At 40.2% G+C, this 24844-nt stretch overlaps 1 protein-coding gene across 2 annotated transcripts; it reads left to right on the forward strand.

The window, feature by feature from the left end:
- Positions 1–1411: 1411 nt before the first annotated feature.
- adcyap1r1b (adenylate cyclase activating polypeptide 1b (pituitary) receptor type I) lies at positions 1412–24694 on the forward strand. Of its 2 annotated transcripts, none has more exons than XM_063891975.1 (14): positions 1412–1711; positions 9089–9223; positions 12125–12227; positions 13381–13494; positions 14381–14484; positions 14595–14692; positions 15771–15903; positions 16129–16282; positions 16369–16429; positions 16521–16590; positions 18005–18096; positions 19083–19212; positions 19561–19602; positions 19983–24694. In XM_063891975.1, the coding sequence occupies exons 2-14, from the start codon at positions 9128–9130 to the stop codon at positions 20358–20360; spliced, it is 1575 nt and encodes a 524-aa protein (XP_063748045.1). In that variant the 5' UTR covers positions 1412–1711; positions 9089–9127; the 3' UTR covers positions 20361–24694. The 2 variants fall into 2 exon arrangements, with proteins under 2 accessions (XP_063748045.1, XP_063748046.1); XM_063891976.1 differs by having other exon boundaries at positions 19996–20394.
- The last annotated feature ends 150 nt before the right edge of the window (positions 24695–24844 follow it).

Consider the following 24844-nt stretch of genomic DNA (forward strand, 5'->3'; position numbering starts at 1 on the left):
AAAAGCAAGGATGTTTTGCATGTCCAGTAAACTGTATACAGTTTAGTCAATCTGCTGAAGTAGACCAATTTCACAACTTTCACAATACAAGTCCCATATGGGCCTCCAGCTCAACCACGGAGCTATCCGGCCGCCAAGGGTTTGGACTTTCTTAAGATACATTTTCAAAGTTCTTTGAACAACGAATTCTGTCTTTCTTCAGTTATAAAACCAAGAGCAACTCCATAAGCATCTTTGAGGTAAGACTTTATTAAAGCGTGCTGTATTATCACAATGTGTACAAAACAGCACTAGGGTTTTCCTAGTTATATTACTTGGTCCAAAATCTGACGTGGTCACACATGGTAAACATTACCAGGTTCATATCTGTATTGTGTGCCTCTATACTGTGACATGTCTCCATGCTTTAATGTTCAAAAAGGTTTATTTTTTTCTCATACTGCTCATAGTGCTTCAGCATCTCGTTTCACCCTCTGTCTAAAACCAGAGCCCATTCTGCTCTGATTTGTTAGTTGGCCGACTCTGTTGTGATTGGTAAACCGCTTGGAGATGTCCCGCTCCTTCGCCTATCACGTACAATGTGTTGGAGCGCTAGCCAATAGAAACACAAGTGTTACTTAATGAAATCACTATGTTACGGAAGGAAACAAGTTAGTCCAAACTAGTCATTTCAGGAAGGGAGGGAGTTTGTAGGAAATAAACTCCCTATTGAGTGTACTTTGATATTTTTGCCTTTGCAGACCATTTACATGCACAGAAACCGATATAACAAACTACAGGACAGGGAATACCCAAAAAGCAAAACAGGGCCCCTTTAATATGAATTATGATAATGTAAGGTCCCTCACATATAGCCTACTATAAACTGAAGATTCCCTATGACACATTATATTTTCATACGATGTTATACATGAACACAGAAGCATCACAATTTCATATTTATTTTTTCAGAGAGTGAATAAAATGATTATGGCTGCTGTCCGTGGTGCTGATCTCTGTTTGAATCTGTTGAACCGTAACATTGACCACACACGCGCGCGCGCGTGCACACACACGCACGCACACACACACACACACACACACACTGCATGTTCCAACACATTACATGCATATCATTTTCTGTGTTGAATCTGGTTGCCTGGAGTATTTAACATAACCTGTTTATTTCTCACATCTATCATGCGAAATTGGATTTGAGCATCATTACGCTGTTGTATGACACTGAGAGTGAAAGAGAGAGCGAGCGAGAGAGACACAATGTGTGTGTGTGAGTGAGTGAGCGAGAGAGAGAGAGAGAGAGAGAGAGAGAGAGAGAGAGAGAGAAAGAGAGAGCGAGAGAGAGAGAGAGAGAGAGAGAGAGAGAGGGTTAGTTGAAATGCACGGTGCATTCTTCTGTGGAGGGCGAAGCGAGCAGCCATCCGCAGGGCAGAACAATTCTTCGAATAACAGTGATCATTAAACCCTGACAGCACACCGGGAGGAAATCTCAATGAATTTCCCCATTCCCTGCAAAAAGAAACTCGTCACATTTGGTGGAACTCCGAAACATTTTGTCCAATCTGCCTTTCGGGTGGAAGTTGACTAGCCACCGGGGACTCTTCCTTTCGCAGACCCGCGAGGACCCATTTGTCCCCTGCGGAGTGCGCAGCCTCTCCTCAGCCTCGAGGGTCCACGGAGCGGGAGTTGCATTTAGGAGAATATCGATGCAATGGTAAGATTTTGACAAAAATGCATGAATTAGAATCGCCCTAATTCGAATTGGGCATTACGTTTTTGCACGGACGTGGATGTGTTGAGGGATGTTTGGCAGGAGAATGCCGGGATCTTGCGGCATGTGTCGGCAGGGCTCAGTGAGGAGGGTCCTTCCTTGCTAAGGCTCATCACTGCGCGCATTCTGCACAAAGACTGCAACAACCATCGAGCACGATATTACAGAAATACATTGTGTGGGAATATTATACCAAAAACAACTATTTAAAAATATAATGCAATCCATCATTAATAGGTTTATAAGTTCACATTCATGTAAAGACTCAACCATTTAGTCTGTTAGGTGGTTACTGAAGTATTATTAAGTGTAAGGCAAGGACAGAGGATTATGATGTTACATTGGGCTAAGATGGAGATATCCTTATATGTCTATATGGCATCATACAGCGCTGAATCTATTAAAACAGCGCTTTCTGGATCCACACACATAAGGCCTGTAACATATTGGCCTTTGAAGGAATTACCCATCAGTAACATAGACATTGATCAGTATTTAAGGAATATAATGTGTGGGGCTCTTGTGTTACTGAAGATCTATGAGATCAAGGCCTGTGGGTTAAATCTGTGAGTGACCTTGTTATGCATCCTACTGTCAATGAATCACAATTGGTGCTTTTTCTTGTCATACAGTTTTTGGATGGTTCAGAGGATTTAATAACAATCAGAGCCATGCTTATCCAGTTCTCTGGTCTGTTTGACAGAGGTGAGCCTCCTCTTAGCGGATCTCACTGCTTAACATCTGGTCAAAAAAAGTGTGAAAAGGTGTGTGTTACATATTCCTCATCTGTTGTAGCAACCCACATCTCAGCTGCTGATGAACTGATAAAAAAACAAGGCCCATGTTGAGCTATTTGTTTACATTTCTGAATGCTCAGCTGCAGCCTCATTCATAAAAGAGTGATGAATGAGAGGCACATCCGCCCCCAATTCTGATTCAAGGCAAAACTGGTGCTATTAGTTTGTTATTTTAAAAAGAAAACAGCCGACACAGTTAGATCAACGCTTGCTCTGAACATCTGTGAGAGGTTGTTTAAATATCCAAGAAGGATTATCCAAAAAGACAACACTGTAAAAATGTTTGGATTTTCCTGTCAAACATGTCCACAAAACCTCATTAACATTTGCATCATATATTACAATAAGTGCACTGGTATATGATGGAAGAGCTTTTCTGTCTCTCAGATCTCTGTGATGCTGACATTTAAATGGCCCAATTAGCCTTGTTTTGTTGGCTGGCCTGAGCAGCAAAGGAGGGAGAAAGTAAAGGGAGGAAAGGACATTAGGCGTCGGGCCCAGTCTCAGCACGGCAACCTTGTAACACACCCAGTATATCACGCATGAGCCGAGTGTCACTTATTCACATCAAGGAGGTCCTGTAATGGATGCTGATGCAGAGAAGGCTGCACATTTTAAGAAATAATATTGAAAATGAGAATCTGAACAGTTTTTATTCAAGAAATTTGCCAAGAATTCCACAGCAACCAGAGTATAGGCGGTTAATTCAACCTTATGTATTCTCATAGCTGTGAAAAACACCTGAAGCTTGTTTGGGTCCAATTTTTCACATCATAGCAAAATTGACAAAAAAACATGAGCTGTCACATGATTCAGAAACCTCAAAATTCCTTCTGAGATTAAAATGTCTTGCCGTTGAGTAATCATTTCGATCAAATCAGGTAAAGTATAGGTGTAATTTTAGAGCAATAAAAGGTATTTCACTGGGACAATCAAATGGAACAGAGCAATCTTTAATGTTAATAATTACACTTGTGCTTTCCCTGCTTTTATTAGTCAAAATGTGTGCAGTGAAACATGTTTTAGTGCCATGATATCCTAAAGATTCTAATAAAACATTTATCACTGTGACAGAATTGCATTGCTGCCATCAGTCACCATGTACAATTGATCCAGTGTTAGAAAAAAAGGGCTTTATAACTGTTAAAAGTAACAGAAACCTAGTAACTTGTATGTTTCTAAGGAGTACAGTAAAGACCAAGCTTACCTTTTGAACCCGCAGCATTCTCTTTTATTGCCTGCTTGACCAAACATGTTGATGGGAGTTCACTGACTAATTGGTACTCAGAGCAACAATGGTCAGTGCAGTTGCAGAGAGAAAATTGACAGAATAGTGGCTTTGTGTTTCAATAATGTGCTGTTACGGAGGAAAAGTCCATACATTTTCTTTTGACTCCTCTGGCTGTATATTTTTACATTTTTTTGCATCCCAGATATTGCATTGTACTTCCTGTACAGAGTGATTTAAAGCACACTTTAGATCTTTGACTTGTACAGCAATCTGGATCCTCGGCAGGCAGTTGGCTCTAAAGAGATCATTCGGTCAGTTGGTGCTGGTGTTTGGTAGCATGGTGCAGCCATGCGGGAGACGATGATCTCTCGCTGCTCACTGGGTCATGTTAGGAAGCAGAGCAGTCACGGGACTAAGACTGAGGCATCTTCAGCAAAACAGCTCTGTCACAACGCCCTGCTTCTGCTCCTTTTCTGTGTCAAGCCTGCTATGAATGTGAGACAAGCTCATCGGTCCCAGGTATTTTTGCCACAATGCAACAGTTAGCTGCAAAGATAGAGGAGGAGTTTTGAAACATTTTTTATAAAAAGCACAAATACCGCACCACTGGTAGTCAATAAAGCCTCTATGAACGGAAACATTTGCAAAGACACCATATGCCTGTTTATTTGTTGACCTGGCTAAGGGTGGCTTTCTTCCACGCCCCACAGATCAACATTATACTTTCCCATTGGAGTGTTTATGTCCAAAATCTAATATTAACTACTGTAGATGCAAGATGGTTGACCTATAAATGATACAGACATGGATGGGTCAACAAAAGCAAGCCTGTATGTGGTTAACTCAAATCACCCAAACTAGAAAACTGGCTATGCATTAAAGCATGCATTGCATCTATTTTACTCTGAATAGGATCATTATTAACCAAATGAGCCATATCAAAGAGGACTTCAAACTATATACACATTAGTACTATAGACAATATATAATCGTTTTAATAAAACTTAGTCACCATTTCTGCACTCCATTCAGAACTGATTCCTCTTTACACCGTCTTTGCCAGACACTCAGACACAGTTTGAAATCATAAAGCAGAAAAAGAAGAAATACTTTATTAATTACTTTTGTCACTCACATTACATACACAGGTTGATATACTGTATATGAGCACATGCACCAAGGAGACCCTATGCAGGATAGGAGAAAGAAGGGGCAGCCAGTTCGCCCAGCGCAGTTGAGGGCTCAGTGCCTTGCTCAAGGGAACCATAGCAGTGCCCAGGAGGTGAACTGGCACCTGCAGGTACCAGTCCACGCATTGTATTGTTTTGGTTCGATTGGGACGTGAACCGGTGACCCTTCGGTTACCAACCCAAGACCCTAGATGACTTATTTAATTTTTAATAAATCTAGTGAGAGTCATTTTCTCATAGACTTCTATACAAACTGAATTATTTTTGCATTGGAACCTGCTTAACATCAGAGATAATGCCATTCTACAACATTACCAGAATGTCATCAACGTGACCAACAACATCAAGCTTTACAATATTAACTGTGTTTGTACACAAGCTAGATACCATGTCCTTGATTACTTAATGTTCTGAAGGGCATTAGGCTGGATCTGGAATTTAAGTCTCTGAGGATGATGAGTTATTATTTTCACTATTACTTTATTTTTGTTTGCCTCAGTCTCGTGATTTAGCAGCTCCCCAGTGGATTGTAGGGAAAATGGAACATAATGTGAACGTGAAACCAGGACAGTTCTTTCTCTTCCTCCCACCATCTCTCTCTGTCTCTCTGTAATAAGCGCACCTCCCTCTCGCTCCCCAAAAATAATGAAGACTAAGTCATGTCTGTGTATATTAATTCCTCCCATAATGCCTTGGGCTAAATATAGAGCCCGAGACATGACTAACTTACTATGATATTCACTGGGAATTAGACAGTCCAGTTTGTGGATTAACACACTAAATGATGATTCTTGAAGCAGCACAGAGAATAATTTCTTAGTTTTTCTCATTTTTTCATAAGAAAGAAGAATGCATTGTTGTAAATGAGAGGTACCTTGAAAAAGAGTTTGGAGTTAACGAGTAGGGGGGTAAGCCGGTGCATGCCTGTTTGCTCCAGACCACAACAGCTGTCAAAACCTGACCAGACCAGACTGAGGGACAAAACTGCTCCCAGTGTCCCAACAAAAACAAACACGAAGATCAAGGAGGCTCCCTGTTTCTTCCTTCGCTATTGTTCTATGTTTCTCTCTAATGGTGCGTCTCATCGCAGAGTTTTGAAAGCTTTTCTCTTGACAATTCGACGGCATTGTACGTGAGTGATCATTAAAAAAAGCTCAATTTTTTTAGGCTTACTCCTGTGAGAAATCATTCCTCTTCTCCCAAGAGGAATGATTTGTCTTAACACAAACACCCACACACATTCCTCTCCTCACTGTTTCATTTCCTCCTTCGTTTTTCTTCTTCCCTCTCAGGTTCAACTCTACAACGACTATTTATTAGTGCCGTCAGAAAGCTAAGAGCAGTGTGTAAAATTTGCGGAGTCGTGAACATACTTGTGTGTGTTGTGCATGTGTGTTTGTTTAATGATGTGTATGCTCTTTGGATGGAGCATCACACACACTCCAGATGACAGTGTTGAACATTAAAGCCGCTGAGACTCATTAAGCCAATGATTACAGCTCGGGGAGGAGAGTTTTGAGCAGCTGCAGTGCTAACACACACACACACACACACACACACACACACACACACACACACACACACACACACACACACACACACACACACACACACACACACACACACACACACACACACACACATACATTTGTTTTGGGTTAACTACAAACATACAAAGCTTATAAAACTCCATTTGTATAGAAGTCTATGAGAAAATCACTGTACTCATCCATCACTTGTTTTATTACTTCAGTAAACATTTGTCTTAATGACTAAATTAGCTCAATTGTTCCAAATGAGTTCCAAAATAATTTATTTAGTAGATTTTAGTCCAATAATGTAAAATAGAAAACTAAAGCACGGTAGGTTGGTGGCTACCTTGTGATTTTCATGTCACTCCTGCAGTGTTGTCCAGTTTAGGTGAATATTTTTTTAAGAGAACTTTATCTGACACTGTGTGTTCATCGTGATTATTTAAAAACAAACAATTTTGGAATATGCAACATGTGAGCACAATGTAAATAAAATAAATATAGCTCCAGAAATAGACCTGGACAAAGGGTCTCCTGTACAAGACAGTCCCACAAAAGAAGGAACTCTGTTGGTTTAATGATTTGATCTTTTAGACGTTTTGTTTGCAACACATAGAGCAGTAAGAGGTTACCAGTGAAGATGCATATCTTTCTAAGGAACTTCCGATTCCATTGAAATACATTACTTATCTTTTTGCATCAGAAACACAATAGTAAACACACACGCACGCACGCACGCACGCACGCACGCACGCACACACACACACACACACACACACACACACACACACACAAACACGCACACACACGCACACACACACACACACACACACACACACACACACACACACACACACACACACACACACACACACACACACACACACACACACACACACACACAGACACTGGCACAATGAGACCTCTCCCACTGTGGCAGGTTGAGAAAGCAGAGGAGGGGGTTTTTTCCCTTAGAAATGAATTATTGTCAATTTGTGCTCGACCACTCACCATGAAAGCTTTTTTCTGGAAGAGCTTCAGCAGCCATTATGGTGGCCTTGGCAAAGCTGCGGACTTCCATGCATGTTGTTTTCTTGCAAGCAAAATATGAATGAAAGTACTGTTTGTTAGGGCTGTATGGCATTAATATGCACTTTTTGCAGGAATCAAATCAAATGTGCTTTGTTTGCTTATAGAAATGTCTATATGTGTCTACTTACATACTTTCTGGAATCTGGTGTTTTCATGAATGTGTTGTATCCTCTCATAACATGAAGTACATGAGGAAATCCAAAGGAAATCTATTTACAGTATAGCAGAAGGAGCTTCCAGGTCCACGTGGTTCAGTTCAGATCCAAACTCAGCAGCTCTCTCAGCTGTTGCTCCTGACAACGGCAGGGGGAGGGGCTTGATGCTGGCAGGGTTTCGGTTGAAGAAGGATGCCAAGCTGCCAAAGTCTCCCTGTGGGACGAGGCCCGACTGCTACTTGGCTTTACTCATGCGAACCCCTCGGGCCTGCATAGTCGGGCTGCATCCATGAGGACACAGATACATGGGCACATTACAGACATGCAACCCTTACTGCTTGTGTTCACATACAATTTGGAAACCCAGTCATTAGGCAGGCTGAACATGTTGTTGTAATAGCTGACTGCAGCTGCTCTGTTGAGATGAAGGGCCTTGATGGAGGATTTTCATAAGCAGAATTTCAGTTCGAAGCCATTTTTCAGCACGCTGGTCAAAAAGTGGGAAAGTCACAGTGAGAAAAGTAAGCTGCAACTAAATATTTGCATTTTTTTTCAAAATAAAGTAAACCAAAAGAATCACTCAATCTTCTTAAACCCAAGGAAACGCCTCAATTCCAAAACAAGATGCAAAAAGATATTCCGTTTTCTCTTACATTTAACAAAGAGAAGCAGCATGTTCTTATGTTTGAAAAGTTGGAATTAGGCAATGTTTGGCATTTGTACTTAAACATATAAACTTAATTGGTTCATAAAGCGTAGTTGCGATTACACACGGAATATCTTTTTCTGAGTAACACACTTTTCAATAGATTCCTGTTAAAGTATGGATTATACAGGCTAATGGCCAAACAACAAAGATTGTTTTTTTATTGCTTATCCATGGGTTTTAAAAATATGTCCAAATACAATGCCTCTTCGGAATCATGTTCAACTTCGTTAATATTTTCTATTTCTCTTTTCAAGATCCAATGCACTTACCATTTCCTGTTCTATAACATTCAAAATAGAATGTTATACTGTATATATTTGCACCGAGCTGACAAAACCAGTCAAGCTATGCTGGCATGGCACAAGTGTTCTTCCACAGCAAAACATGGCAAGGCAAAATGAGCTGTTAATGGAGATTTTCTAAACATTTCATATTGTTAAAATTCCTCTGATTACTCTCCAGTTTGGATTTTCTCCACGGAAATATATACACACACTTAAAGAGAGCTTATATTAAAGATACTCTGTGATGTTAGCTGAATGTCCTGGTGAGACATAATGTAGACAGAATGTTGACATCCTGTCTCCTAATGTTTCACACTCTTGTGTTTTCAGATCCCAAGGTGAGCTGACGTCCTGTGGTTTCAGAGCTCGATGTTGAGAGGAAAACTCCTCACTGAGAAACACAAAATGTCTGCTTCTAACATCAGCCCGCTTATCCTCGCCCTCCTCCTCCTCCTCCTACTCTCGGTAAGCTGATTTAAAATTATTCTCTTCATTCTCCTTTTGTACCTTCAAAGGATGAAATGTATAATCTCCCTTCAGTTGGTGTGTGTAAGCTAAAACGATCAACATACAAACAGACGTGGCTACAGGTGGAGATTTACATGAATATATTCAGGGAACAGGTGTTGAGGCTCGATTCTTATGCACTTGTACAGTCGTTCAGCCGTATGAAGTGTCTGAATCAATAATTCATTGACGAGTGTGTGGTAGGAACGATGGATAAGGATGCATTTTCATCATTTATTCATTGTTTATTCAACATTATTCCTGTCTGTTAAATCTGTGGAGAAGGTCCTCGATAGCATCCTCTCCTTCTTCTTCTTCCTCTACTGGCAAATCTCCCCTCCTCTCCATAAAAAAAAAGCTGTGAGGAAAACAGTCTTTTATTACTGTTGTTAAATCTGAGTCATCACCCTTGAGCTGAAGTGTTGTCTGAGAAAATGAGAGATGAGCTTTAAAGAAGATGGTGGACAACAGCACGTTGTATGGAAAAGGGGAAGGCAGAGAGGTGGAAAACATGATTAAAAGAGAAAGAGATTGACATTTAAGAGTCCCTGTTTGTACACAACTACGTTCCTGTTATATCTTTTTTTTGCATGTCAATGGTCTGCAAAGGCTAAAACCCCAAGGCTTTTTTATTTAGCAAAAATGGAAAGCTACATTGGTTGATGGTTGACAAATGTATATTTTATGTGGAGCTATTAGGGTTCACTTCTTATGCTTGGAACACCTGAGAAGCTTAAATACCCACTACATTTTTTAAGTGATCTTAATCTTTGTCTGATAAAACAATAATGAAACCCATTAGTAAGTAAGTCTAATTACTCCGTCATATTAATCCTTATCAGGCACAAGGTACTAAAATGTTTTTGTTAAGGTTTGTGTAAATCTTGGTTTTCTTTAACATAAGTAATCATGTCTCTTGAGACATTTTCAATGTTTACTAAGAATATAAAGATCTGTACCTAGAAACTAGAAAGCACTCTACCTTATTGATGTGATTGATCAATAAAAGTTTTTTTTAGGACACAAAGGTTTCTTTGTCCTGGAAGCTCCAACGGTTTTTTCAGTACCTGATTTGACCTTCAGACAGCTATTTGCTGCACCTGTTGAGGCAGGATCATTTACTGGCCAATGGAATTTGATGGTTTTTAGCCAAGCTTCACCAAACTTTAACCTGAGCAGATGTCTCATCAGGTGGACTGAATCAAACCCCTGTGCTAAACCTTTTGAAATCCGACCCCTTTAATGTACCTGAAAGGCTATTGTGGAAATAATATGTACACAGCAATTTCCATATTCCGTCTGATCTGTTAGAAGATTTGCTGACACATTGTTTAAAGCCTGTTGGGACGTCCATAAAGGAGGACCAGCCCATTGTCAGGGAATGTCCTAGACGTCTGCACAACTTTCATTTTAGAGCTCTTTTTTTAATGCCAAGAGTATCAATTAGACGTTCAAACAATGGTCGTTCCGATTTACAGGGCATAGACCATTCTCTATGCATTTGTCATTTGAACAACACCTTTGGTACAGCAGGCTTTTCATTGGTCCCTAAACTTATACATTTAATTTGGGCATTAGAACTTCAGAATAGATCTTGAATACAATTGTAACTGTCTTAAAAACTTGGCTGGAGAACTGAACCAATATCTACATTTTCCCATTCTGGATTTACTCAACACATTCTCCGTGGTAACTGTGATGCTACCATACCAGGTACATTTTGATTTAGTTTGATTGAGATATGGATTGCTGTTGTATACATCTATTGCATTGTTAAATATGTCAATAAATTCATTTACTTGTGGTAATTCAAAGACTTATTTTCATTCATATACAGTAGTAGTACAGCTTTTAAGAAACAATGTATTTTTCTTGTAAGCCCAATAATATGACTAAATAGTATCTTGTCTAACTAATGATTTAACATAAAATAACATCCACATCACATAACAGATCCAGTGAACGCCATCAATCCAACCATATGTGGTTTTACTGCTCGATCATTCAATTCAGCTGTACCGCTGCAGACATGATGCTGTTGTTGGAGAGTGCAGCACATTAATCATCCAGCAGATTCGAGGATAGAGACAGTGTGTCGACGTTCCCCAAGATGCCCCCAAAGTGCCTGCAACTCTATTACTCCAGTGGATCATCAGTGCATGACTCCCAAACGAGTACTGTTGACGTCAGCGGGTGAATGCTTTACTAATCCTCTGCTACACCTCATAAAGCTGTGACGCCGCGTCTCCCAGACTGACGCCAGCACACACACGCAAGATCGTCTCCTTAACAGAAACTGACCTCCATCTCCACCCCCTCCTCAGTCTTAACGTCAGCCCGGCATTATGCAGCTGTCAGAGGGGGGCTGTGAAGAAGGTGTCTCTCGGGTGACCTCCATTTCTTGAGCGTAGTAGCTGTGGGACTCCCCATCCTTGATTGTGTTGACGCCGCTGGAGAGCTAGAAGTTTAAACAGTCACCTCTGTGTGTCTGTGTACCGTTTTTCAATAGATGGGAGTAACGCCTGGCACAGTCTGGTGTGAAAAGTGCACGTCTGAAAGGCTTTCCTGCCTTGTTTAAATTAGAATAATGGCCCTCCTCTGGGTCAGTTGCTTGGGGAGAGTGCCAACAGCTCTGAACTGGTTTGTTTAATTGGCTAAGTGTTTAAACAGATCCAAGAGCTAAGACCTCTCCCACACTGTGGTGTGAACCGCATGGTGAAGCTAATGGAGCAGCATCTTCCATTTTACCTTTGGGTCCTCCTCTATGCTCTGATGTAATCTTCTGCCACTTGACTCTCTCTTTATTTTTCTTTGTGTGTGTGTTTGTGTGTGTGTGTGTGTTCTGATGTTGTTTTCCAGGATTACAGCCAACAGGTCCCCTCAAACTGTGTGATCAAGATGGAGCAGGATAAATGCTTTGACCTGATGGCCTCGGATGATCCTGGGAATGACCCAGACTACGGTAGGTTACTGTGAGTGTATTAGTGTAGCATTTCCTCCCTCCCCCTCATCATAACCACCCTTTTGTCAATGTTTTTACAGTTTCCAATACAGTTTAATTATAATAGAATAAACATAGAGATTATTAACAATAATATCTTCAGGGTGAGCATTGTAATGAGAATAAGATAATTCTACAAATTGCTGTACTGTGACTTTGACCTGCTGTCAGCAAAGAGAGCTCATGAGGAATAATTCACAGTTTGCCTTTGTGTGTGTCTTTGTTTGATTCAAAGCATAAAAAAACTATGGCAGGGGCAACAGAGAAATTCGGCAAAGCAAATTTACTTTTGGTTTCACTCCGAAGAGGGGGCCGGTCCGAGGCTTTAATTGCCAGCATCTCTAGATGATGATGATGCTTAAAATTGAAGTTGATCACTGAGACAGTGAGTGACAGGCGTCTCTCTGACTGATTATGAAATGGATGAAAGGAAATTCAGACTAAGTGAGGAGCTTTGTGCCAATTATTCATACTTAACCTTGTTTGGAAGTTTAAAAACTCCAAAACAAGAGTTACAAGGCGTAAAGAGACTTCTCTACTGTGAAATGACTTCTTTAATGTAAAATGACTTTTATTTTTATTTTTTTACTTCTCTACTGTGTGCATTTACAGATTGTGTAAATCACCAAGTCCTCAGAGAAACAGAAACCAAGTATAATAGCTGTTCAGAAGGTCATACATTTTCTTTCCTTTTCTTTTTATGTGGAATGATAAATATTGGAACTAACAAAATCATTGTTCCGACCTCTTTTGGTTGAAAACTAAAGACAGTTGTAACTCAGTTACATCATCCAGGGGATACCGAGTCACACAACTTGGCTCACCTGAGCCTGCTTAGTTTTTATGTTTTACTTTAATGGGTGCTTATCGTTATAACAAGTTCTCATACATTTAATTCATAAAGCCATTGCTGAACTATCTTCTTCCTGTAGAACATGAAGATGAACTCTTTGTGATGCTCTCGTAAAAATATATTTGAGTGAAAAACCCTCAGCTAAATAAGGATATGTGGTTTTAAAGCAATGCTAAATGAGAAGCAGGTGGGCTTTTTTCACCCAACTTAAACATATGGTTCTTGCTGTGAACTGTGTTTGTTCACCTGTTGTTTCCTCAGGCTGTCCGTGGATGTGGGACAACTTGACGTGTTGGCACCCTGCAAAGTTTGGGGAGGTGGTTGAAGTCCAATGTCCTGAACTATTCCATCAGTTCATCAGTGAAGAAGACTATGGTGAGTTGCTTCCCATTAACCAACGTCATAATGCTGTTGACATGTTGAGGCTCCACTTCATATGTGTTGTTGCAGTGCTCAGATGGGAAATTGTCATGTAATTTCAGTGAATTGCAGATTTGTATTTAATAAAAATCTAAAAATGGACATAATACATTATCGTAACTGTGCATTCAAATCCTATTTCTGACCTTAGTCTAAGTGGGGACCAACACCAGATGTTGACAATATTTAATTGGATTTGAACTATCAAATATAAGGGTGATCTCATGGAAAAGAACCTACATTTTGCTCAGAAATCCTCCCAGAGTCCCTCCATCTATGAGCACACACACACACACACACACACACACACACACACACACACACACACACACACACACACACACACACACACACACACACGCACACACACACACACACACACACACACACACACACACACACACACACACAAAAGGATGTCCTGAAACGGGAGGATTAAAGAGTTGCACAATTCTATGTTTAACAACACTTGAAAAAAGTGGCCATTTTATTGGCCCCCACTTATTGTTAAGATAAGAATATGGTTTTGACTGATGTCAAGGTTTGGGGCTGGAGAATGTGTTTGTCATTGTGTCTTCTCACAAGTACAGTGTGTGTTTGTGGTTGGAAAATATATCTGTGTGTTATATTACACACATTTCAATTTAAGGGCAAACCACTAGCACTGGCAATTTTAGAGTGAATATGCTAAGTATGAAGAGTTATGTATTATATTGGAGGTAATTATCATGATATCATCTCTAAGTAAATCACGTAAGAGGGTTCAGCTTACTGTTTCTTCCTGATTTTACTCAACACATTAGTACAGTATGCGTTTAAATAAAGTGTCCTGTGTCCACAGAGCCAGGGATGGTGAGTCGGAACTGCACTGAGTTTGGATGGGCAGAGACCTTCCCTCATTACGTCGATGCCTGCATGTCTGATGAAGGGAACAGTACTGATCCAGTAAGTATTGCTCTCTGCAGCAGTGTCAGAGTAATAGGTTAAATTAGACATTGTATAATATTGATAAAACTGTTTATTTCCTTTTTGTTGTTCTTGTGTTTCTGTTTTAGACATTGTACTATGTGTCAGTGAAGGCTCTGTACACTGTGGGCTACAGCACCTCTTTAGTGTCCCTCACCACAGCCATGGTCATCTTGTGCAGGTTCAGGTGAGCCATTTGGTGGTCATGGGTGCTACTGCGGCTGGGCAAGGCGTGATAGGAAACACTTGATCAAGGTTTATCAGAACATAGAACGATAAAAGAAGTAATGGATATTTGTTATCCTGTTTATTTAAATCAAATATCCTTAAACACAATGAAATAACTTTAGACTGAGGTAATCCCTTTCAAGGTGAATAAAAAAAGTGTGAAAAATATTATTGTTTTATAAAAGTTGTATGTACTTCTGCCTGTTAGTACTACTACTTCTTTTACAGTTATCACTTCCAGTACTACCGCAACTACTAGTACTATTGATGCAGCTGCTGTTGTCGCTATCACTGATAACAAACAAACACAGGACTTTCACTCAGGGTACATGCGTCCCATTCCCGTGTGAAACCAAAAGCAGAATTATTTTTACTGGCGATGTTATGTCATGTGAAAGTAACATCAATGAGACACATTATGTTTGTACCTTTTCTTAAATCAAAAGAATAATAATAATAATAATAATAATAATAATAATAATAATAATAATAATAATAATAATAATACATTTTATCTATCGAGTGCTTTATCATGTCCTCAAAGATGCTTTACAGAGGTAAAAAACAAGATTCAACATTTTAAATCGATCAACAAAATCCATGATCTGTTCTTCCAAACTCAACCATGACAGGTTTTTTTTGGCTATTCCTCGACGTTATGTCATTTTTATTAATATTACCACAGTAAGTAATACGTGTCTACATTAACTATGTGAAAACCATGTCGCTGGCCTCACCATAGTGAATGCAGGGGCTTCTCCCCAAGCAGAAAATGTGACAGTAAGGATACGACTACCACAACTGCTATCACTAAAGCTATTTTCACCTTTGCCTCGACAACTTCTGCTTCTACTGCTGTTACTACGACTTCCACTGCTGCTGCAGCTACTATATAACTGTGGGAACTATTTCTGCATGTTGATCACTGAATGACAACAAAATAAACCTCAGTGTATTGTTCTACTGCATGCAGTACTTGTGTTTAATAAACACCTTTTATGATAATCAGTGTGTTCCTGTCTGTTCTCTTTACTCAGGAAGCTGCACTGTACCAGGAACTTCATCCACATGAACCTATTTGTGTCGTTCATCTTGAGAGCTATTTCAGTCTTCATCAAAGACAGCGTGCTGTATGCCAAAGACGACAGCGAGCACTGCTTCTTACACACTGTGAGTAACACAAACACGCATGCACACATTCCCACAATGCTGTGTGTTTTACATGTTAGAGAAGATGAAGGAACCCTTAATGGTCCCACAGAGGGGTCATTTACATTTTGCATTTGACCCATCGTAGTGTTAGGAGTAGTGGGCTGCCATTATGTGTCCTGTAGTGTCTCGCCTTAACTGTGTTTTCTCTAACATTTTGTCATGGTGTCTTTTTCCTCCTCGAAGCTTGAGTGTCGAGCAGTGATGATATTCTTCCATTACTGCGTCCTCTCTAACTACTTTTGGCTCTTCATCGAGGGTCTGTACCTCTTCACTTTACTGGTGGAGACCTTCTTCCCTGAGAAGAGATACTTCTACTGGTACATCATCATCGGTTGGGGTGAGTGACAAACCACAACACTCAAATCGGAGTTCTTATCTCTTATATCTTTTTTATATCATTGTTGTTGTTTCTTAACAATGTAGGAACCCCTACAGTGTGTGTGACCATCTGGGCAGTGCTAAAGTTTCACTTTGACGACATCGGGTAAGTTTTGAACAACAGAGTTTGGTCTTTGTATGTTGAAGTGTGTCTGACCATGCTTTGAATGTGACGTTGTATAATCCTGATCTTTCAGATGTTGGGACACAAATAACAACGCTGCCATCTGGTGGGTGATCAAGGGACCTGTACTGGCATCAATTATGGTAAATTCTTGTCACCCTGTATATGCAGTGACACAACAAGCATAACATCCATTCATCCATCCATCCATCTTCTCCCGCTTATCCGTCAGGGTCGCGGAGGTAACAGCTCCAGCAGAGAGCCCCAAACTTCTCTTTCCCTGTCCACATCAACCAGCTCTTACTGGGGATTCCTAGGCGCTCCCAGCGAAGAGATATAATCCCTCCACCTGGTCCTAGGTCTACCCCTGGGTCTCTTCCCAGCTGGACGTGCCTGGAACACCTCCCTAGGGAGGCGCCCAGGTGGCATCCTTACTAGGTGCCCGAACCACCTCAACTGGCTCCTTTCAACATGAAGGAGCGGCAGTTCTACTCCGAGTCCCTCCCGGATGACTGAACTTCTCACCTTATCCCTAAGGGAGATGCCAGCCACCCTGCGGAGAAATACCATTTCGGCCGCTTGTATCCGCGATCTCGTTCTTTCGGTCATGACCCATCATTCATGACCATAGGTGAGGGTAGGAACGAAAATGGCCCGGTAGACAGAGAGCTTTGCCTTCTGGCTCAGCTCTCTTTTCGTCACAACGGTGCGGTAAAGCGACTACAGTACCGCTCCCGCTGCTCCGATTCTCCGGCCCATCTCACGCTCCACTGTTCCCTCACTCGAGAACAAGATCCCGAAATACTTGAACTCCTTCACTTGGGGTAAGGCTTCATTCCCTACCTGGAGTGGACAGTCCATCGGTTTCCTGCTGAGAACCATGGCCTCAGATTTGGAGGTGCTGATCCTCATCCCAACCGCTTCACACTTGGCCGCGAACCGATCCAGTCACAGACCGATGAAGCCATTATGACCAAATCATCTGCAAAAAGCAGTGGTGCAATCCTTAGCCCACTGAACTGCAGACCCCTCCCCCACGACTATGCGTCGAAATCCTGTCCATGAATATCACAAACAGGATTGGTGACAAAGCGCAGTCCTGGCGGAGGCCAACCCTCAGCCGAAATCAGTCCGACGTGCTACCGAGAACACCGACACACACAGCTCTCGCTTTGGGAGTACAGCGATTGGATGGCCCTGAGTAGAGACCCCCTCACCTCATACTCCCGCAGTACCACCCACAGTATCTCCCTGGGAACCCGGTCATACGCCTTCTCCAAATCCACAAAGCACATGTAGACCGGATGAGCATACTCCCAGGCCCCCTCCAGGATCCTTGCGAGAGTAAAAAGCTGGTCCGTCGTTCCACGACCAGGACGAAAACCACATTGTTTCTGTTCAATCTGAGGTTCGACAAAACCTCAGCCGGACCCTCCTTTCCAGCACCTTAGAGTAAACTTCCCCGGGGAGGCTGAGTAGTGTGATGCCTCATAACATAACAATCCTTTTTTTCCCCAAAACATATATTTCTTTGTTGACGTTACATTTGGTCTGCAGGTCAACTTTGTGCTCTTCATCGGTATCATCGTCATCCTCGTCCAGAAGTTACAGTCCCCAGATATTGGTGGAAATGAATCCAGCATTTACCTGTAAGTTGTTTTATGTCTTTTTATTTACATTTTCTGCCTGACATTTAAGGTTTATGTTTCAATAGCTTTATTTCAACATAGAGCACATATCATGAAAGCTCGCTTTATCAGTGCTCACATTTGCATATATCCAGTCCCTTGTGGGTTATTAAGCACTGAAACTCAAACAGACAACCCATATAACTATTATAAGAAAACCCATTCTCATTGAAATATACAGTCTCTTATCGAAGCATCTACAACCACTCGGTTGCAATTTTTCTTCAACAGCTATCATTTCATAATATGCTTTTCTTTAAGAGGATACTAAAGAGACACAAAATAAAATGGGGTTTTAGCAAACTGACAATGCTAAAATATGTATTTTTTAACATTAAAGCATGTAAACATGTTCTTGTAAAAACCTCAAACTGAAGTATGAACCAAATATTTCCCCATTAATTTCTTTGTTCCTTTTTTTTTTACTGCTGGTAATAATAATACCTTCTTGTCTGTTATGCTTTCATATATATGAATTACCTTTGCCTTTATTGTTGTTATTTTGAAGCACATTGAGTCATACATGAAATGTACTCCATATATAAACCTTGACTTTACTTGTATCTATACTTTAAAAGGGCCACAACAATCATAAACTATTTGGTGAAAAGTCATTCTGACAAAGTTATTCAAAGTTACAATATGGGAGGTTAAATGTGCATTTGTGCTGTAATCTTTCCTTTAAATACCTGGCCAGCATCTGACAAATACACTTTTATGACTAAATGACTAAGATAAAACGTGTAGTTGAGGACTATGACACATTTATTATGACAGACTCATTGCAACAGAAAAGGAGGAAACACTTTATTTCAGTTTCATCATTATTCTGTGTGTGTGTGTGTGTGTGTGTGTGTGTGTGTGTGTGTGTGTGTGTGTGTGTGTGTGTGTGTGTGTGTGTGTGTGTGTGTGTGTGTGTGTGTGTGTGTGTGTGTGTTATTTTACAGGAGGTTGGCCCGCTCCACTCTGCTACTGATTCCTCTGTTTGGGATCCACTACACTGTGTTTGCCTTTTCCCCCGAGAACGTGAGCAAGAGGGAGCGTCTGGTGTTTGAGCTGGGACTCGGATCCTTCCAGGTGACTGATCCTCCATCATGGCCTGGCTTAAGAAAAGGACTATTTACAAATTCTGTACCTTCGTATCAGCCATTGTAGGAAAGTTAAGGATTTTAACACAACTATCAACCTATAAGACTCAAGTTTGACCTGACCTTGGAAACTATAAGGTAGCTTTAAAGTTTCAAATGAAGTCTTCATTTTTTACCTGAAAACAAGTCTGAGTTACACTATGTGAAAATACAAAGATGAATCCTGCAGGTTTTTTTCAGTAGCATTTTTTATCACTCACTGCTGTTGTTTTTTCCTTTTAAAGTTGATATGTAAGTGTTTTTTTTTGTCTAATTCTTGGACCCTCTGTATCCTCAGGGCTTTGTCGTGGCCGTCCTCTACTGCTTCCTGAACGGAGAGGTAAACATCATCACTAACGCCTTTACACCAGTTCTTCAAATTCACAATTTAATCAAAGACGCATGCAAACATAACTGATTTGGTATTTCCAATAAAAAATATATGCTAAATTGTTTGATTATTAAAAGCAAATGCTGAATTTGATCGCATTTCTTTCATTTATATTACATGGACTATTTTCTTAGTTGAGTTTGTCTTGCAGCTACAAAAATGTTTGGGTATGTGTGGACGGACAACCTTTTTTCATTTTAAGTGTTTGTCAGTAAAAATCCGTAAGAAGCTAAAACTATGAAATATAGCACAGACAGAGCTAGAGTGAGGCTGAGGGACAGTGAGATTGTCTCCTTCCAGCTAGGTCCATTAATAATGACCTTGTGAAGTATATCCCTCAAGGTGCAATCGGAGATCAAGAGGAAATGGCGCAGCTGGACGGTGAACAGGTACTTTGCTGTGGACCTGAAGCACCGGCATCCTTCACTGGCGAGCAGTGGGGTGAACGGGGGCACGCAGCTGTCCATCCTCAGCAAGAGCAGCTCGCAGATCCGCATGTCCAGCCTGCAGGCCGAGACCCCAGCGACCTGAGTGCCACTGGCGGGGACGCAGTGCCCTGCAACGTCGCCAAACGCGATGCACCAATCCTCCTACCGATGACCAGCCTAACCAACCCGTTCCTTAACCCGTATCCCAACCCGTACCCGGACGACACCATGATAGAAACCCAACTCAACTCCAGCGACCCAGAACAGCCACTTGTCTGACCTGCTTTGACCCGAATTATGACCCAACCTGAAGAACCTGACCTGTCAGGTGCCAAATAATCTCTTTAAGTCCTGAACTCCGGGTTCATGAGTGAAAAACTTGGTCCACTTCAAAGGGCATGATTACGAAGTCTAGTAAATATCTAATGTCCTGTTGGGGCTGTGGATCTCTCTGTATATATTGTATTAGTGTTGTCCGGTGCTACAGTATTTGCTGCTGTATCGCACAGGTGGGGGGGGCGGTTTATTTCTGCAGCCCCCTCACACTGATCATTCCAGTCAGTCCAGAGAACGTTTTAAAATATTTTGTTAAAATGTGTTTTTAGACTGTATCTATACACTGTATTCCTCTTTAGATGCAGACTTCACAGCTGCCATGCCATTTGAAATGGTTCCGTTATTCACGTAAACACCGTAAAGGGCAACTCACGTTGAGTACTGAAAAGGATAACCCAAGGGATGTCAGTGTGATGTCATAAGGGTCATTTTAGCTAAAGCTTGGCATTTCACCTTTTTATGTGAGAACCTGACACAGGATTTTTGGGAGTAAAGTTCTAGATATCTTGGCCTCTGCCGCTTATATTCTGAACCGCCCTGATGTACAGTACATACCTTAACTGGGAAGTTTTTTTTAAAATATGTTAAGGGGAAATGTAAGAATGAAGATTCAAGCTTAAGTCAGTGTTATATATTTGAACTTCTCACCATCAAATCAATGTTATTTATTGAGCTCAAAAATTACAGACCCAATACCCACACTTATTGAACACATTCAGAAAGGACTATTTTCCCACTACTGTAACAAGCCTTTGTTTCCTGTGTAAACTGTGACTGATGTTACACAAAGAGACGAAGACAACCAGGCTGAGGAATGTCAAAGGTGAAATTTCACCAGGATCTAACAAGGTGGAGAAAGCAGTATTTATGAGAAGGACATATTTTTTCCATTCATGTGAATTGCCAAAAAGGGAAAAAAAATATACCAGGGTTATATGATGATAACTATGCTTCAGATGTCTTGGCAGTGCTGAGGTTTGCCGATGACTACCACAAGCCTCTCTTTTAAATTTCAGCACTGGTAACTTGACCTCTGAGAGGAAGACTTTTGGAGTGCATCTGCCGTTAGTACAGAAAATGTCAATGATACTCATGGACAAAGCGTCATGAGTTCAACTGCTTGCATGAACCTGCATTTATTGTCCATGTGGTTTAGTGTGAATATTTTGGTAATAATTCAGTGCTGTTTAAGTTTTTTTTCTTCATGAAATCTCTTGCGGGCTGTTGTTGAGGCTATGCGCTGTAATACCGATTTGCTTGTCACTTTGTAAAGCCAAGCCTCTTCAACAGGACTCCTACAGGACATTTCAATGTTGTACTTAACCATCAGAAAGCAATTCACTGCTTTTTGGAGAAGATTTCCTGATTTGTTTCTGAAAAACACGACCATATAAATAATCAGTTTTCATTCTGATTAATGAGGGCTTTTTCAGACAAATCCCTCGTACCAGTATCTCTAGGTCTTTCAGCATTTTGAAACTCTGGTGACATTTGCTCTCTTTATGCTTGAGAACAAGCACATGGTCATTACTCTTTGTGAGGGACTTTTAAATCGAGGGCAATTCTGTTACTCCAAAGACCAATTACTTGACTTTTCGCACGGCCGTATCTGTTTGCGAAAGCTGTGTTAGCTTTGCAGCCGATGTCACTGCTGATGTTTCTTTTGATCTGACTCAACTATCCTCCAAACCCCTACGTTCAACTCTACTTTTTGTCTCCAAAAGTGCCTTTAAGCACAAAACAAGTATTTTGATTTGTCCTTTTTGATTTGAAAAACGAATCTGCAAAGAAAAGAATGTGGTTGAACAAAGTGCTTTTATGATGCTTAAGACTAAATCAGTATTTTAAACCTGGAGGCCTTCAAAGTACTTTAAGTTGTCTTTGCTAAAGATGAGCAAACTATATGACCGATTGGTGTTTTAAATAAAGCAATGCTACGTACTAATAACTAAGTCAGTCACTGTACAGTATATTACATGAAAACTTTAGGAAGTATGTTTTAGTTTTCCTACACATCGTTAATTGTTTCGCCTTAGCAGAAAAAAAGGGAGAGTTACACTTTCCCACACCTGAACCTCTTTTCTTATTTTTACTAAATCCTTAAAAATTTAAGAAAATATAATCCTAGTATTGTTTAAGGGATCTTTCTTCAAAATGTTCTCTAAATACAACTATTACATATCAGAAAATACAGAAATAATTTAGTCTAGCTGCAATTGTAATTTAAAAGACAAAACGGAACTGAAATCTTTGATTTACGTGTATTTACTGTTTCATTTTTAAAGCCATTATTTATGACTGATAATAATTGTAACGTACATCTGCTCAGCCAAATATTAGTCAAATATGGAGTTAAGTCACAGGGTGGCTGGCATCTCCCTTGGTCACTTGCAGATTAGGAGATGTCAAGAGCGGATTCCAAAAGGTAACAAAATGTTGCTAAATAATAATACCTAATAATTTTATAGATAGAAAAAAAGAACAAAATGATTCAAAGCATTTTTTTTTCCAATCAAGTAGTTAGTAGTAAGAAAAGAATGACAGTTCTTGATTTACATTTTTTAAAAATGTATTAAATTCTAGTTTCTCAGTTTTGGGCGGATTATAGTCTCAGCCTGTTTTTTTGTTTTTTTGAAGATATTTTTTGGGGGCTTTTTGCCTTTAATCGGATAGGACAGTGGAGAGTGACAGGAAGGTGGGAGAGAGAGTCAGGGTGGGATCCGGAAAAGACCACGGGTCGGGAATCGAACCTGGGTCGCCGGCGTACGGTGCAGGTGCCCCAGCCAGTTGCGCCACGGCCGGGGCCTCAGCCTGGTTTTAAGGTTATAAATCTAACTAACCCAAATTTACATTTTGACATTTTACAGTTATATTAAATATTAGATAGCAAAGCGTGTCTAAAACCATATCTGTGAAAAAAGGCGCTGTATTATTTACTAAATATTATCCTATGTTATTGATATTTTTTCTTTTTAATAAACATCTGAATTATCGTAGCAGTACATTGTAACATTTGACCTTTCCCCTTTTCATTTACATTTTTGTTCAGTTTGGCTCTAATTGTCAACACATTTCTTGACCTGCAAACAGCCAGAATTCATTCCCACATGGAGTCCAGACAACGAAAGAAGGGCTGACCTGAAACTGTATTGGTTTGCTGTGTGTATTCAGAGTGACAAGCTATAATAAGTGAAGGGCTGGACCATCACAACTCACTATACTTCGGTCAAATATTCAGTTAAATTCATCACAGACATTTTGACAATCTCACTGGCACATGCGGCCACTTTTTTTGATGTATTTCTAAATGATTTCCTTTAGTGTTAATAAGTTAGTAGGAGCCTTATATTGCCAGTACTATGTTGATGTCAGACAAAGATGTTGCTATTATTATAGAGTAAATATTAATTTGAACCTGTTGTTTTTGAACTATGAAGTAGTTAGTTGAAGTGTTTGAAAAAAGGTCTGTAGCCAACCTTTGTGACTAAATAAACTGCAGTTCATATGTGCGAGACAGAAACAAGCTGCTGACGTTGTTCCTTGTAAATGCCGTTTTCTGTGGTTCAAAGTGAATAACTGTCATTTAAAAACGCTGTGATCGTTTTCCCATATTCCATTGTTTTTTGGTAGTGGTGATCGTGTTTGCTAAAACTATAAAGCCTCCTGTAATGCCTCTGTACTCGCTAATAGGCTGATGCATGCGCGTAACATTGTTTTGATCTAATTTTGACCAACAGATAACAAAGGGAGGAACAAGCTTTCAGGCCGTTTAGGGAATCTGAGCTGCTTGGTTGTTTATAAAATGGATGAGGCAGTTAATGAGCTTGAACATGCATATTGTGTTTCAACTGTGAACAATTATCAAATTTGGCCCATGGAATACTTTTCCTTTGAATGTAATCTTTGCAGACATGAGGAAAAGTGAAGTGCCATAAGAACCGTCTGTTCTCGATTTTTATTTTATAGCATGTTTTCAAATGTTTTTCCTTTTCAGCTTTTTAAAAGTGGTAATCTTTATTGAATTGCTTATTTGTGACAGTAGCCTGTTAGAATCAGTTAAAATAAAAATAAAAATTGGGCTCAGCACTTTGCGTACTAATGGCTGAATGTAAAAGTAACATAAAGCACTCTGCTGCGAGCTTGCTACCGTTTGCTCATGAGCTCTTTTTTCATTTGATATATTTCACTGCACAGTGCACCATTTAATGTTGTTTTGGTGTGCATATGAGAAGGGTTTTTTTGTACATTATGGAAGTATCGACAATAAATGTTTTTAACTTCTTGGCTTAATTTTGTTTTGTGTTGTTAATACTCACAAGTCTTTTGGTTTAAAAGATAAGGCTGGTGTTATAACTTGTTTTTTATGTAAAGGAAGCCAATGAAACTACCCAAAATCAAAATTTGGCAGAAGAATCCACATTTGTTGA

This window comes from Eleginops maclovinus, chromosome 9, assembly GCF_036324505.1.
Source record: "Eleginops maclovinus isolate JMC-PN-2008 ecotype Puerto Natales chromosome 9, JC_Emac_rtc_rv5, whole genome shotgun sequence".
Classification (NCBI taxonomy): domain Eukaryota; kingdom Metazoa; phylum Chordata; class Actinopteri; order Perciformes; family Eleginopidae; genus Eleginops; species Eleginops maclovinus.

Excerpts from the sequence above, each read along its gene's own strand:
- adcyap1r1b (XM_063891975.1), top strand. The coding sequence starts at position 9,128 with ATGTTGAGAGGAAAACTCCTCACTGAGAAACACAAAATGTCTGCTTCT. Across the intron at positions 14,693-15,770 it reads GTCATCTTGTGCAGGTTCAG|GAAGCTGCACTGTACCAGGA; the intron begins GTGAGCCATTTG and ends CTCTTTACTCAG. Across the intron at positions 16,591-18,004 it reads CTGTACTGGCATCAATTATG|GTCAACTTTGTGCTCTTCAT; the intron begins GTAAATTCTTGT and ends TTTGGTCTGCAG.